This window comes from Phaethon lepturus, unplaced genomic scaffold (assembly GCF_000687285.1).
Source record: "Phaethon lepturus isolate BGI_N335 unplaced genomic scaffold, ASM68728v1 scaffold19435, whole genome shotgun sequence".
In the NCBI taxonomy this organism is placed as follows: Eukaryota; Metazoa; Chordata; class Aves; order Phaethontiformes; family Phaethontidae; genus Phaethon; species Phaethon lepturus.
In genome coordinates, this window is record NW_010540063.1 from 15027 (window position 1) to 30029 (window position 15003).

The 15003-nt window shown below is 42.2% G+C and overlaps 1 protein-coding gene across 1 annotated transcript; it reads right to left on the reverse strand.

Annotated features, from left to right (window-relative positions):
* Positions 1-256: 256 nt before the first annotated feature.
* On the reverse strand, positions 257-7907 carry LOC104620972 (chromosome unknown open reading frame, human C12orf75; the record flags this gene model as incomplete). The annotated part of the gene is made up of 3 exons (XM_010287341.1): positions 257-336; positions 1492-1527; positions 7883-7907. Coding segments are annotated over 3 exons (141 nt in total), but the record flags the coding sequence as incomplete, so codon positions are not given.
* Between the last annotated feature and the right edge of the window lie 7096 nt (positions 7908-15003).

Below are 15003 nucleotides of genomic sequence, written 5' to 3' on the forward strand. Positions count from 1 at the left end.
ATGGAGAAGCTGTTCAGAAGACAATGTACCACATTGTCAGGATCTGCTCTAGGATCCTTCTGCAGAAGTAAGTATGTTAAAATTTAAATAAACGGGAACAATCACTTTAACGATTGTAAATAGCCCCACTGCCTTTGGAGGCTCCAAGGCTAGCCAGTCTGTCTGAAATAATAATTGATTTTTAAAGGAAATACATCCTACTAGATAAAATTAAACCGAGAAAGCAGGAGAAATGCAATACGCAACCTTCCGATACCTTTCGGTGCAGCTTTCGTCTGACTGGAAACCATGGCAGCCGCGTCTGATGGCAGGCCAACATACACGCCACCATAGTTCCTGATTTAAAGAAACCATTAGAGAGATTAAAGAGACATCAGAGCTTAATTGTAACACTTCTCCCTACAATGTTGACATCACACAGCAGCATTACAAAGACCACGGATGGTCAGAGAAAAGGCCACCTCTGCACAAGCGTCCTCAAAGTGGCCCTCCCTTCCCGTGGCTATGGGAAAAGTGCACATTAAGTGCCATGTGCTCGCTAATATGGTGCCAGGCAAAAAAAAACCCATGAGGCTACCTAAAGTGGGACCCAAGCCTGTGAAAGGAGTTATTTTTCACTTAAGTTCCTAACATTTTTCATTAAATCCCAACTATGTTGTGACAATAAACCCCACTGGCCCAGCTTCTTCTAGACACCGAATCTACCCAACTGAGGACAGAGCTAATCTGACAGTCATGTTCGACACCGGGACCACTGAAGCACCTCAGTTCAAACAATGCACACTAATTAAACAGGACTTTGACCTTGTAAATAGGACCTGCATCCCTTGCTTAGGTCCACACTTGGAGAAAACTGTTAGTAGGAAGGAGCACGAGGGTGTTAGGTACTTTCGTAGCCCAACCCTCTCCCCTTCATGGCCTTGCAGAGCGCATTTTCTGGCTCCGAGGCCTGTATGAAAAGCAGGGACTGATGCAAGGAGGTGAAAAACTGTGTCCTTGAGAGCCTCTTCTGCGCCTGGAGCTACTTGCAGAGACTCCCATTACGCTGCTCGGCCTCGTTAGGTGCCAAAGGAATCATGTCTCCTCCAGCCCCAGGGGCTATGAGTTGATTTCTGATTTGCTTGATGATAGAGTCACATTTCCTTTGATTTCCAGTGCAGCAGAGGTCTCCCACAGGTGCTAATGCCATCTTCTGTGGCAGGGCTGGGGTGAAGGCAGAGGTCACTGGCCCTTATCGAGAACATCACTTACAGCTGTGAGATAATGTGCTCTTCTTGGCACAAAGTTCCCCTCTCTCCAACTTGCTTAATGGGGTGGGGGGATTCATCAATACTGGGTTCTGCGTGAGATTTACTCCTCTCTTCTTTTTTTCTTATTCTCTGCTTTGGCGGTGTTGGTGGGAATTCGGAGGAGGAAAAGAAGCATTTACATCTGGTGGCAGAACTCTCTGCAACATATTGCAAATAAAGCCAGTCCTAGTAGCACACCTACCTCCTTTTGTCATCATCTGATACTGATTCTTCTGCTCTGTAACATCAAAAGATATAGAGCACATTAGCAGACTGTTTCTTTCAGACAATCCATCACCATCTGGGTAGATTCAGGAGGAAGGGAAGAAAGGGATTAATACTGATGCCAGTTTAATTCAGGTCATCCACAATTCAATAAAGTATCCACACAGGCACAAAAAGAGTGACAATTTTCCAATCTAACATACAGAAGAAAGAAAAGGATTGAGAATAGATGCAGCTTAGTTTTCATGACCCTCACTAGTGATGCCTGAAAGCAGATTTGGGAGCTGAAACAGGTGAATTAACACTTTTTCTGAGTAACTCCCCTCATTACTCCACGCATAACAGGATCATAAAGGTTCTGCATGTAACAGGAATGAGTTTGGGCTGTTATTCCACCAAAAGAAGACTGGAAGGGGCTGGGCGTCCATGCCGGCATTGGAATGAGGATGAAGAAAGGTAAACTTTCACAGCAGCTGTGCCAAAAGTTGTTACAGGCCCTCTCCATACAATGAGGTACTGTGATTCCCGAAGTCAGAGTTGTCTGCAAACCAAATAACTGTTATTAATCCTTTATGAGTGGGCAATGACCTCTCTTTTACCTTCAGGGTAAAATCACAGGTCAGTCTGCAGATTCCCTCCCTACTGAAAGGGAATCAAAAACTGAAGGTTTGATTCCCCCCACTGAAATACCATCCGGTGTAGCTGAACCGGGGCAGGCGATAAAGTAATTGGCATTGATGTGAAGGCATATGTAGTACAGAAAAGATAAAAAATTTACTCTTACTCCCCAAGGGAATAGTGCCTGTGCTAGTCTCAGTTTGTGCCCCAGCATCAGTCTTCACAGAAACCACTCGCCTACCTCCAATTAAATATTTGGACTTTGAGCTCTTCTTGCATGGTTGGGTATGGATCAGGGCAGCAGCTGCACTTTAGCTTGGTCTACAACCTACCGACTTAGCAATACAAATAGAGGCAAGATAACTTGACTGCTGTTAGATCCACAGATAACCTTCATCCCTTCCCTGCAGCGGGGCGCAGCTGTCACAACTGTCCAAGATGGAGTCCCACGCCGTAGCTGCTCAGGGAGCCATGAGATACGGCCACAGCAGTGCCCAGGGAAGGCTGCAAAAAGTGAAGGGGCACCACGACCCAAGGAGGGCTCTGCTGTGGAAATGCTCATGCACAGGCTGTTCACCCAGATATCCTCACCTGAATATTCCCATTGAAGGGCCAACTGCCTGGACTATGGGGGCAGTGCAAAGATACTCCCCATCATGAGCTGATCGATGAATTTCTGATCTGCTCCCCTAGGTCATAAAACCAAGAGCTGGCCTTTACCCAGCATTAGGGCTAAATCCATACTGTAGCCTTGAAAAGCATTGCTGATCAACTGTGATCTTAAACAATAATATATGACATTATTTATTGCAATTTATTTATTCTAGAAGATAGATGTGCCTACTGTTCAATCATCAAGGCTGTATGCCATTATTGACCCCTGAAGTCAATGGGTTTTTGGCTCAAAGTGCAGAGAGCTCGTAGCAAAATACAGCCTCAAACACAAAAAAAAAGTCCCTTAAACCTCAGCACTCTCCTGGGAGGGTAGCAAATGTCTTAAAAACACTGCTACAAGTTGTAAATTACCTTACACTTACCTTCTTTCCAAGTGGCAGAACATTACAAACTATCCTTTCTGTGTCACCACAGTGAATATGGCCCTTTTAATAATAGAGGTTTGGGGTAAATTTAAGTATGCTGCAGTTTTGCTACATGATATTCATGCAGGGCATAGCACTGACTGGGGTGAGTCTCCTCATCTGCTGCCTGTGCCTCTGTTTTACCACTCAAGAGAGATGGAGCAATAAACTCATTCTCTGTCCCTCCTGCCACTCCTCCCTGGAGGACCTAGTGCCATTTCAAAAGACATCTCCCATCTCCTCTGACCCCATGTAGCCCAAGACACTTTGCAGTCCTCACAGATGCAGCCAGAAAAATGCAGAGACAACTTTCCTGGAGGACTGTGAAGCTGCTCTGTCCTAGTGTGGGCCAATTCCAGCTGAAGAAAGTGGAAAACCTGCATATATCAGTGGGTAGAAACAAGCCCTGTATTTTTAGGGAAAAAAACCCAAAAACTGACAACAACTTAAGAAAGGGACCTTGGGTGCCAAAAGATCACAAATAATTTCTGTTGAACCAACTGAATGTGTCACAGGATTGATTTTCTCAAACAACTGGAAACATTTTCTATAATCCAGATTACTCATTATCCAGAGAAAAGAATCCTTTAAAAGCACTGGCAGCTTTATGCGCAGCTTAAAGCCCCTAAAATGGAGTTGTAAGAATAATAATCAATATTGTCCAACACGAAATTAATACCAACGTTTAAAAAAAAAAAAAAAGCCTCTACTAGCAACAGAGCTATTTTCTTCTGTTCTAGAAATGTTTTGTAACAGGGCATCACTGGACAATTACTGTCATTCTCTCACCAAAACAAATCAGCCAGGTCTATGATTAAGCAGACTAGGCTCTTTTAAAACACTCTGCTTTCTTCCTTTCCTCTTAATAGCTACAAATCAAAGTCTAATTTTGCAATACCTTTTTCCTTAAATGCACAACAGCAAATATAATCTGGGATTGTATAAGCCACGGCTCTTGGGCTGGGTGATGTCTGGGTGCAATCTGTTGTAGTCCTGCTAGGAAAGCGGAGGTGAGCAGAGACAGGAAGAATGTGTAAGGATGGGAGGAGAGGGAAGAAAAATTCTGGTGATGGCCCTTAAGGAAGAAGCCATCTTCCACCCCTTCCTGGGGACAGCTTTCTAAGCAGCACGGGAAGGAGTGCTGCTCCCGTTTATGCGTTAGGCACATTCACACACCTCTTGCCTTCACACACTGTAGCGTAAGGCCCCATTTCGAAGGGTGCCCGCTAATTTCACATTCAAATTCCCAGGTGCCGGCTGACCTGCCGCGGCGGGTCCCGCTCTGTGCCCAGGCTGGGCAAACGCGGGTGGCTCCGGGGAGCGGGGCTGCACCGGCCACGCTTGGAAGCATGGAAATGAGAATGGAAAGATGCTCCTTTGGTTTCAGCAGTGCTCCCCGTCTCACAGAGGTATGGGGATATGGGAGTGCAGCACATCTTTGCCCTCTCCCTCTCTACCTCCAATATGTCTCTAGCTTCTTCTTGTGTCAGGGATGAAGGAAGAACCTAGCATAAAAAAAGGTCTATAAATACCTCCATTTACAGTCCTCCAGGAAGAGCAAGCTAGGATAAGCTTTTCTGCACCAAGAACAGACGGCAAAAGAAACTTTGCAGTCTGATGTGCTTTGTACTGATCTGCTGCCGTGTTGCTGCATCTTCCCTCAGATGTTGTTGACATCTACTGCAGAAGAACCGAGAGCACGTTTTTCAGCAGGTAGCGTAGGTGGAGTCCTGTAGCCAGTAGGTGGATTTAACAGCAAATCCACATAACGTCATTCTGTTTTCAGCTAGAATAAATGATTCTTTTGGTAAGGATTTGTTTGTCCCAAGAGGCTCCCTGTCACCCTCCTAAGTCTGAAAAATATACTTGGTTCAGCTGTCAGTTTCTACATCCATCAGTCCCATGTCCATTTGATGGTGAAAGAAGCTGCCATTTTTCACATAATATTTTAAATACCAAATGACAGGCATTCACATTAATTAATTCCATCCGCAATTTTCTTACCTCAGCTTTTATGACTCTGTTTGTGCCAAGCATTATACAGACTCTTTCTAGCCTTGCTCAGTAGTCCCACCAGAAATAATTCACTAAACTTTCCACAAGTGACAGACTACTCCTCAGTTTCTCAGTGTGTCTTGGGAGCAAGGGCCTGTCATTTGTATTTGATGGATTTCTTCCCAATATTTCGAAACAGGCTTGAACTGCTGTGCCCTTTCCTTCCTACTGTTACTAATCTTCTTCTGAACTTAGCCACATTCTGAATATCCCAGGCATTGCATTGTTTTTTAGCATATACTTTGCCCCTCCTATTGCTAACTGGAAAAGCTTAGATATGACATACTTCTCTTTACTAGTGTGGCAGGAGCATTGGCCGAAGCTGGCCGACAGATTCACCGTTGATCTGAGGGCCGGAGTACGTAGGGAGAGATCACGTTCCCAGACCATACATCCTTCCTGCTGCTGCGTGGCCCCCAGTCTCACAGCACTTGGCTTAGGAAGGTCACATCGTCATCCCTATCTTTACTGGTGAGGAAACTCAAGGCCCGGAGGGCAAAGCAGGTTTCCCGCAGTCACCCAGGAGGGCTCAGAGCAGGATCCAGCCCTCCCTCTTCCCACCCGGCTGCTCGCTCCAGGAGACGCTGCTGCCTTGGCAATGAGCCGCAGTCAAAAAAAGAGAAATCTCTTGAGTTAGAATAACCAGATTCTGTATCAAAAAGTATGCTGTAAGTAAGGACATACCTAAATGCTTTTCTGGACCAGAAATTTGAGAGTAAAAAAAATGTGGGTTTTTTAAAGAGAATTTTTTAATCGTTAGCTGATAAAAGTGAAAAGGTGTAAAATAAAAGTTTGTGTGGACCTCTAATGTTAGTTAATATAAGCCTGCTTTGTTCATTTCCATGAAACTAAAATAGTTCTTCTGGTATTTTACTTCCTTTGTAAAAATCTGTTGTTAAATATTAGGATGATTGATTTAGGACTTTTCTGGTCATCACTGCTGTTCCTCATTAACAGATCTGTGTTTCTAATGTCTGACGAGAAGGCTCAACCATGCTATTACTCACACAGGTTGTTTGGCTGGCTCCACTATACTTATCTGAATGAGTAATGGTTCCAGGATTGACCCTTTCACCGTGTTGAAGTCTGCACCAGTAATTAGTTTTTTCTAAGTTATCCCAACACTTTTTTGAAACATGACAGGTGACCTAATAATCTAACACTAATAAGTAGGATGCTCCCAGTTTAACTCCTAAAGCCTGGCCCTACAAATCCTTACACTCACATAAATGCAGTTCTGCATATATCCATACCTTGAAGCACAGAAACGTGCCTACTAAATTCATAATTTAACAGCACTTGCAATTTTGAAATTTAAAACTACCAAAGAGCAAAGAAAGTGATGCAGTTCTAAGTCAGTCACTTAAATTATCGAAATTGAACAACAAAAAGAGGCCTTAATATAAATTAAAAACAGTAGTTTTGTGTATATAAGTGCTGAGGGCATGGATGCTGCAGGCTGTATCAAGAAGAGGCTCCTCATAAGCTTCCTTTCCGTAATTTATTTATTGTCTGACACTGCAAACCAGCAAACAGACCACACGGGTAACACAGATCTCAAGAGCATCTGTGACAATAGTGTTCATCTGCCAAGTGAGACCTGTCGTTAGCTCTCAGCCGTGCTCTGTAATAGCAAGGACAAGCCTGTTGTTAAGCTCTTCTCTGCACTTGTTTATCTGACTTGACAACCTCATTTCTATAGCAGGATTCCTCCATCTAATTAAAGTAGTTATTCTAAATGAAGTAAATAAAGCTGAAGAATGTTCCTGTTGCATAACATGAAAATCTTTCCCAGGTCCCTCAGCCTCAAACTCTAGTGGCAAATACCAGTTATATGAAATAGAAGGCGACAAGACCTCTGGAGGACTTCTTTAATGTTTCCTTTGATAGGAAAATAAATTTATGGCTAAATAAAGCTGTTCCTGCAAATTTCTGCATCAGCAAATGAAAAATGGGCTGGGAAAGGCTGGTCTTTTGCTGCTGCTTTTCTGAAAAACTGAAGTTGGCAAGAGGCAACATGACAATAGAGGTTCAGACCTTCCACATTTAGAGAAAAACAGGATGGGTAGGGCTGCCCTCTGCTACTCAGCGTCAAAGATAAGGGAGAGACAGAGGAGCAGATAGATACTATCTTCAATGCAGAGAACATCTAGAGAAGGTGGGTACTTTGAAAAGGAAGTCTGGATGGGTTACCGGGTCTCCTGCAAAGAGGAGACATTTGCCTCAGTGGCTCTTTAAATCTCTCGCAGAGCTTGGTGTATATTTATGTGGTTGCTTCATGCAATGACATGGCCTTTGGAAAAAGTTGTACTGGTATGTGGCAGGGAAAAGGGGGCTGAAGGAACATGACCACCTCTGAGAGACAAGAAGAAGAAGCAGAGAAAAGACATTTCTGTTACAGAGAGAAATAACAAGGGAAGGAATCTGTAGAAAAGTAAATAAGACATGAAATTGTTTTGTGGAGATGGAAGCTGTCACTAAAGACAATAAACACTGGTGGTGTTGATTATATGTTAGGAGCCAGATGAATCATGTATGACTAAATCTAGTATAAGGCTAGTAGGACTGAAGATAAGTCCAGGGTTACATATTTGAAAAAGTAGAGCAAGTACTTACACATCTTTAGTAGTCCCTGTGGCACCTAGAATGAAAAAAAAAAATTGCATGTTTACAAGATAACAGCATAATCCTCTAAACCAACTGATAGTATAGCAAGCATTTTTCTGCCTCTCTATCCTAAACGATACAGAAATAGCAACAGGAATTTTCTCTTGTCAGAGAACAAGTTTCTCACAATTGTCTAGTTCATCCTTAATGATTATCTATAATATCCCTTAAGTCTGTCACACTTAGATCTGGGTCAGATTCTCAGTGGGTGAAAATGATGCTGCTGTGGACCAGTGCCCAGCTGTAGTCACTGAGGATGAGAGTAACATAAGATAAACCTAATCTTTCTGAATTTTATATGCTCCACTTTGCTCATTCTTCTGGTGGTTTTGTCTGCTACAAAGTTGCCGCAACTAACCAAGCAGTTACTCCTGATGCCTGTTTATTTTGTGCACATGCCATTTGATTCAGTTGTAAACTTGGCACTGCATGTGTAAAAATGCTGCTTCATTCTTCCTGCCAGAAACAAAGTTTTCTAAAACAACTAGAGAGAACTAATGTAAACATTGGGACACAATCCATCCAATGCCCCAGACACCTAAAGAGACCAACCACCCCTCAATTCATCTTGCTATTTAACAAAAAAGCAAAAGGACAACAGCTACCACCTCGCTTCCTGGTCTCAGTGATTGATTGATTATTTTTTGGGGGGGCGTGGGGGTGACTCAGATGCTTCTTGCTGGGAGAGGAACATTCACCCAAGTACAAACTCTTCCCTGTTCCTCCCAAGTTATTAATGCCGTGTTGCTATTGCTGGTATGTCATTCAGCTGAGTAACCAGCAAATTATCCCTTCTATTAATTACAGAGGCTAGGGTAGGCATTAGAAAACCTTTCACTTCTCCTTTTCCTCTTCCTCTCAGTACTTAGCTGGAAGAGGCTATCTGAGCTCACTCTGAAGAAACTACAGTTGTGAATCCAAAAGATTTTTTGGCTTTGGAAGTAGGTTGGGGTTTTTTCAGCCATGGCACTTCATTTCTTGAAAAACTTTATTCTTGCTGCTGAACAATATCCACAAATAGCAAACATCTTTCGTCTCACTCTGAAGCATAAGAATATGCTTTCTGCATCCTTATTTTAAACACAGAGAGGAAGAAACAGTCCTGCAAGGCTTTCCAGCACTGTCTACCTGAATGGATGGATTGGATTGCAGGAGACATCTCCCTTTACAGCTAACTCTTGAACATAGTATCATTCCCAATTCCTATGACCTGACTATCCCTCCTTTTCCCAACAACAACATAGACTAGATTTGTATAAGACTGGACACATTTCTTTTGTTAGTATTGCTTCCAGAATCAGCAAAATCTCAGTACAGATATATGTATCAGCAGAAACTCTTAATTAAGCTGGAGGGAATACCTCTATGCACACCAAGCTCAGGTCCTCACTTTAAAAGTTTAGTCTATCTAGCAGCTTTATGAGACTTTTTGGCTCTATAGACACATCTACATGGCACTACATATAAACCCTCCAAACAATTGTGTCCAGGTGGGAGGCTGGCATTGCAGCACTGCATGCAAGCTCGATCTCAGCTGATGTAGGAAGACATTTTCTGCTACCCAGGCTCGTTCATCCAGTGTCAGCTCAGCTATGTACCTTCAGGGCACCACCCTGCACGTCCAGACAGAGCCTAGGCATCAGCAACACCTCAGATAACATATGTTTTGAAAAGCCTAGTTCCATTGCTGTAGCTAGCAGGATTTATTTTTTCTTCCAGAAGAAACTATTCCTGTACTATGCCTGTTGTGCACCAGAACTACAACTTTCTCATTTTCTCAACCTAAGCTCACCACAAACAAACTCAGTTTCTCCAGAAAGGTTCCTTTGTGAGGCCTTTTCTGAGTCTGAGCTGAGGGCTCAGGCCTCTGGATCCTGACCTGAAAAACTAATGCCTTCCCTGCAGGAAGTTTACCAAAAGTAAAACGCGTTTAATACACAAACTGAAACCTCAGTGAGTGAGAAGAACTGTGTGCCTACAGCAATGCTACATTTCCCCGTGGAGATGCTCAAGTTCCAGTCAATCACCAGGCACACTTCAATGCCATGCCCATGTTCAATGCCGTACCTGTCTTCCATGCATTAGGGTATACATACATTCGCACTCTGGGGACAGGAGCTGTCTCTCAGACCCATCAACTTGGGCTTCATGTAGAGCTACACAGCTATAAACCCATGTTTGGGAACAGAGATGTGCCACTAGCATTCACAGCTGGCAGCACTTGTTTCCTTAGAATATTAGACAGGGTACCACTGCTGAAAAAACACACTGCAGCATTTTGAAATGCACCTCGCACAAAAACATCGAGAACTAAATATGGTAAAAACAAATTCACTTTTTAAGAGACCATTTTTACTATTTATAGTAGATATATATGACAAATAAGCAAACAAATAGTTTGTTTTCTATTGTTTTGATAAGCACAAAGAACCAGATTATCCTCACTTCCATTGATGGGATTCCATTGATTTCAGTGGTGTGATTTCTCATTTTCACTAGCAAGAGTGAAACAAGAATTTGGTCCAAATTCACTTGAGTACCACTAAAGTATCTGAATATAGATCTGCAAGTATTTCCAGTTCACAAAGCAGTTTTCTTCCCAGTAGAGTTCTGAGCTTGCAAATGAACATCACTTCAGTTAGGTGGCCCATAACCATGTAAAAACTCATAAGGTTTTCTTCATTAGGGAGCCTGAACATTCCTTATACGTGGATTTTATTTCACAAGGAGCCCAATAACATCTCAGTTTGTACAGATGTGGGTTTATTTCACAGCAATCCATTCACCCTCACCCCTGTTACTTCACTGACATATTTCTCTAACTCTTCCATGTTTAGTGAGCAACACATTATTTTACAGCTACTCAAGTTCCTGCTGCCAGAAGTTCAGCCAAAGAATCTTGTTTACTACCAATTCACAAACAGCGCATAGCTGTGCCACAGCAGAAAGGCTTTGTGCTCTCGTAGCCATGATGTTTTAGATATACGACTTGAGAAAAGCCTCACATACGTGAAAGCTTGTCCATTTTTTCCCACTATACCAGCTCAGCCTGAAAAAAGGCAGCACTTGACCCTACAAACCTAGTCCCAATAAGGTCGTGTTGGTTTGGTTTTCCAAAACCTGCCTAACCTCAGCAATAGGGGTAGCCAGGAAACTGCACCCACAAAAAATAGGCAGTAGCATGCTGTCCTGAATACTCCCTCTGCTTACACCACCTACACAGCAGGACCATGGGTGCATTGGGGCACTTTGCAGCTGCCGGAGGAGGAGTACAGCCTGCAGGATAAATGAGGCCCATTCAGCCATACATCGCTCTAAGCCCAAGTGATTACAGAAGAAAAAACATTTTGTCTAGAGTGGTAGAGCTGTGATCCCTCAAAAAAGCCCACAGCATTTAAACAGTCACAAACGAAGGAGGACAAAAACTTATCCCAAGGCACCTTCTGTTCAGTGAGAGGGGGTTTCGCACTTTCAGAACAGCAGCAACTTGTTACTGGAGACCCTTCAGGATTTCAGTAATTGCAGGACAAATGCAAGAGATGGTTTAAAGAAGTTCATAGCCACAGAAGATATTCCTCTGTGCTGAGAAATGCATCATGAGTGAACGTGGAAGACAAGAACTTCAGAAAAACATAATAAAGATGAGAGGCAACCACTTGCATGAATAAAAACATGTATACAAAAAATGCCAGTATCTGACTTTAACACAGATTATGAAACACTTTTCCATTAATTCTTAATGAACAAATTCCTACAATATTTTCTTGTAAATACTTTAAATTGTTACAAAAAGCAAACAAAAAAACTCAAAATTACACATACATGCATGCAACAGTTAAGATTACGAACGTATTTTCTATTGTAGGCTCCTTTCTGATTTGCTCCAAAAGACAGCAATGTGGAACCAAATCCTAACATCAATGAATTTATTCTATTTATACCTCAGTGTAACCAAGGACAGAATTATATCAATTTACTTCTGATTGATTACTTCTTCAGCTCGTCAGGTGGCAGCTTTGTACACAGACTTGGCCTGATCAAACATTAATTTTAAAAATTAGTTGGATTTTAAATAGAACGGCAGCATAGTTTCCTGGGCATTCCACCAAACTTGAATAAATCTGTTTAAACTTAGTGTGAAAGTTCTCCTTCATCATAATTTGGCTGTATTTTAAGCTTTCCACAGACTAACAGCTTCTCTGTATATTTAAATTAGGCTAGACTGTCAGCCTCCACTGAGTACCATAATTTAAGGTGCTGTCATTGCTACTACAATTGATATAGAAAGGAGGTGGCAGCTAAAAATTGCTAGTGAAGCAACCCTGAATGAAGGAAAATGCCTTAACTCAGAAGAAAAAGTAAATTAATGTTTAAGGGCATATTTTTAAAAGAACAAAAAAGAAGGGCTATTTTGGAACTTCTAAAACACCAGGAAATAACATGAAAGAAGGATATGTAAAGTGAGATAACAATACATCAGGAAAAAAGCAATTTGGTAATAAAACTTCCTATGGTTAATGGGAAATTTAAAAAATAAATATAATCCATAGTTAGCATGTAAAATAGCTGGATGATTTAAGCAGGATGTGTATACATCAGTTTACTCAGATAAAAGAAGTTGCCTGAGGAGCCTTTTGCCAGTGTCTGATGCTCTGGAAAGACAATTTAAACTCTGTGAGTTATATTGGTGTTCTGGACTACTGCACCACAGACAGAAATGTTATTCTAGATCACATCTATTAGTTTAGGTATCACAGGCCATAGGGCCTGATAGCTCCTCTGATGTCACTCTAGCCGTGCAATGGAAGATAATACCATTAGCTGTACGATCATTACGTTTATGTCTGCTTAGGAAAAATCAAGTTAGGCTACAACAGAAATTTTACCAGAGTAAGAAAATAGGGACTAGCGTAACACATCTAATGTATTCTGTGAAGTATGCTACAATATTACCCTTAGTCATATAATATGACAGAGAGTGTTAACAGGTTAATTATATGTTACGTACCTCTAGCTGTGACATTACTGACTGTGAATAGTCATAACTTTAGCATTAGAGATGTAGTCATGCTGTACAAGCCACAAAATTAATTTGTATTTACACAGTATTCACGTCTTTTGAGAAAATATAGTTACACTTTCCTTAAGAGCTCTAGAATTCTGATTAAAAATGGTACGTCTTTGCCTTCTCCTACATAAAAATAATTTTATTTTTATTAGACACACTTTGTAAGGAATGCTAAGTGGAAAAAAAATAAATAGTAGACATGTGACTTCTTACTTTTATTACCAGTTGTTGGTTATTATAACACATAGACTGCAAAGTTATTGCTGACTGACAGTGGTGAAAGTAAGACGAGAACTGGACCTTTCAGAGCTGTATTTGCTTTGGAAAAGTTTATGAAGGCAACAGTAATAATCCCATTATACTAATTATGTGTTTTACATGGCATTGGTGTTTTTCACCTGTGCGAAGCCATTGGAGATCTGTGGACTATTTCTAAAGAGTAAGCAAAAGGTTGCACAAAATTCAAGTTCAAAAGTATTACCAATAACAGCACAGGTAAGTTAAACTACCGAAGAGGCCATACCTTCAGTAAAAATAATTTATGAATCTACAAGCCAAAACCTGTTGAAAATAGCTGCCTTTAATGTAACAGTAGACACATTCATTTAAACAAACAAACAAACTTTTAGTTCAACATAATACTACTGCTGTCAGAGTTTGTCTATTGGACATCTACCTGTTTGTGGCCAGATCAACATTAATCGAGAAGCTACCACAAAGGGACTAATAATCAACTCAAAATTTTCCTCTGAAGTTTTCTGATACTTGCTCTGATGCTTTTACCCAGCAAACAGAAATGGGATGTGAACAAGCGTCGCCCCAGCAGTATGGATTTGTACATATGGTCATATACTGAATCAACTTCCAGCCACAGCAATGTAGGAATCAACACATTGGAGAGAATTAACGTGTGCAAACAGGACAGTTCTAATAAGAGTGCTGGAAGTTCAAGCTAATTCATACAGTGCAGTCTTCATGGATGAGAGGGGCCTCCGACAGATACACGATACCTAAAACCTATTTTATAATCATTTAACAGGAATCAAGTAGAGCAATAATGGCAGAAAAACCTCCCCTTCCCCTATGAGTGCCCAGTGCAGGGTTTAGCGGGAAAAAGTGGGAAAACCAGCCACACGCCACACAAACACATGCACATACATACAACTTGGAGAAGGCATCATCATCACACTCAAAGACACACCCAGTTCTTCAAGTCAGGCCTAGCACCAGCCTGGCACCACTGAAGCTCCGAGTAAAGTAAATCAAAACGGTGGGAAATGGAGACCCAGTAATTCTAACTGGTCCAGCCACTATTTTGCTGTGTGTTTTCAAGAGGTTATGAAGCTAACAAGGGCAACTGAAAGACTTAATACAGGTACCGAAACAGGTGGCAATGTTTGCCAAGTACCGCTGCTGCCAAGTGTGGGATGAAAAATGATTTGAGAAATGCTCACGTTTATAATTATATGGTGAAGGTCCACTTATCGATTTCCATATACTTTCCTTTTTTTGCGGGAGGAAGAGCACAACAGCACCCTCTTCCCAGATCTTATCTCTTTGGAAAACAACAATGAACAAATAAGGGAGCCAGCTGGACGCACCAGCCAGCAGTACACATTAACATGCAAGAAACCTCAATCTTGGAATATCCTCCAACTTCTCCGGCAAGTAGAGGAGAAGAAGTGGCACAAATTCACTTCAGAAGTGGCATTCGTGGCCTTATAGGGAAGCAAAGAGGATGGAGCTTACACCCTCGGCGGGATCCTTAGGTCCAGCTCCTGGCTCGGGCTCACCGTGCCATGGACAGCTGCTGCGGGCGGCGGCGATCCTATCCTAATGGCAACCCGGGCACTGGAAAGCCTCCGGTTCCCCCCGTCGGGCCACAGCCAACCCTCCCTCCCCTGGGCAAGTGGATCAGCCTCGGGAAAGGAAGATGCTCTTGCAGGAGGGCGGGCAGCGATTCCCGCGGTTGGGACGGGCATCCCCCAAACCGCCAAGCCCT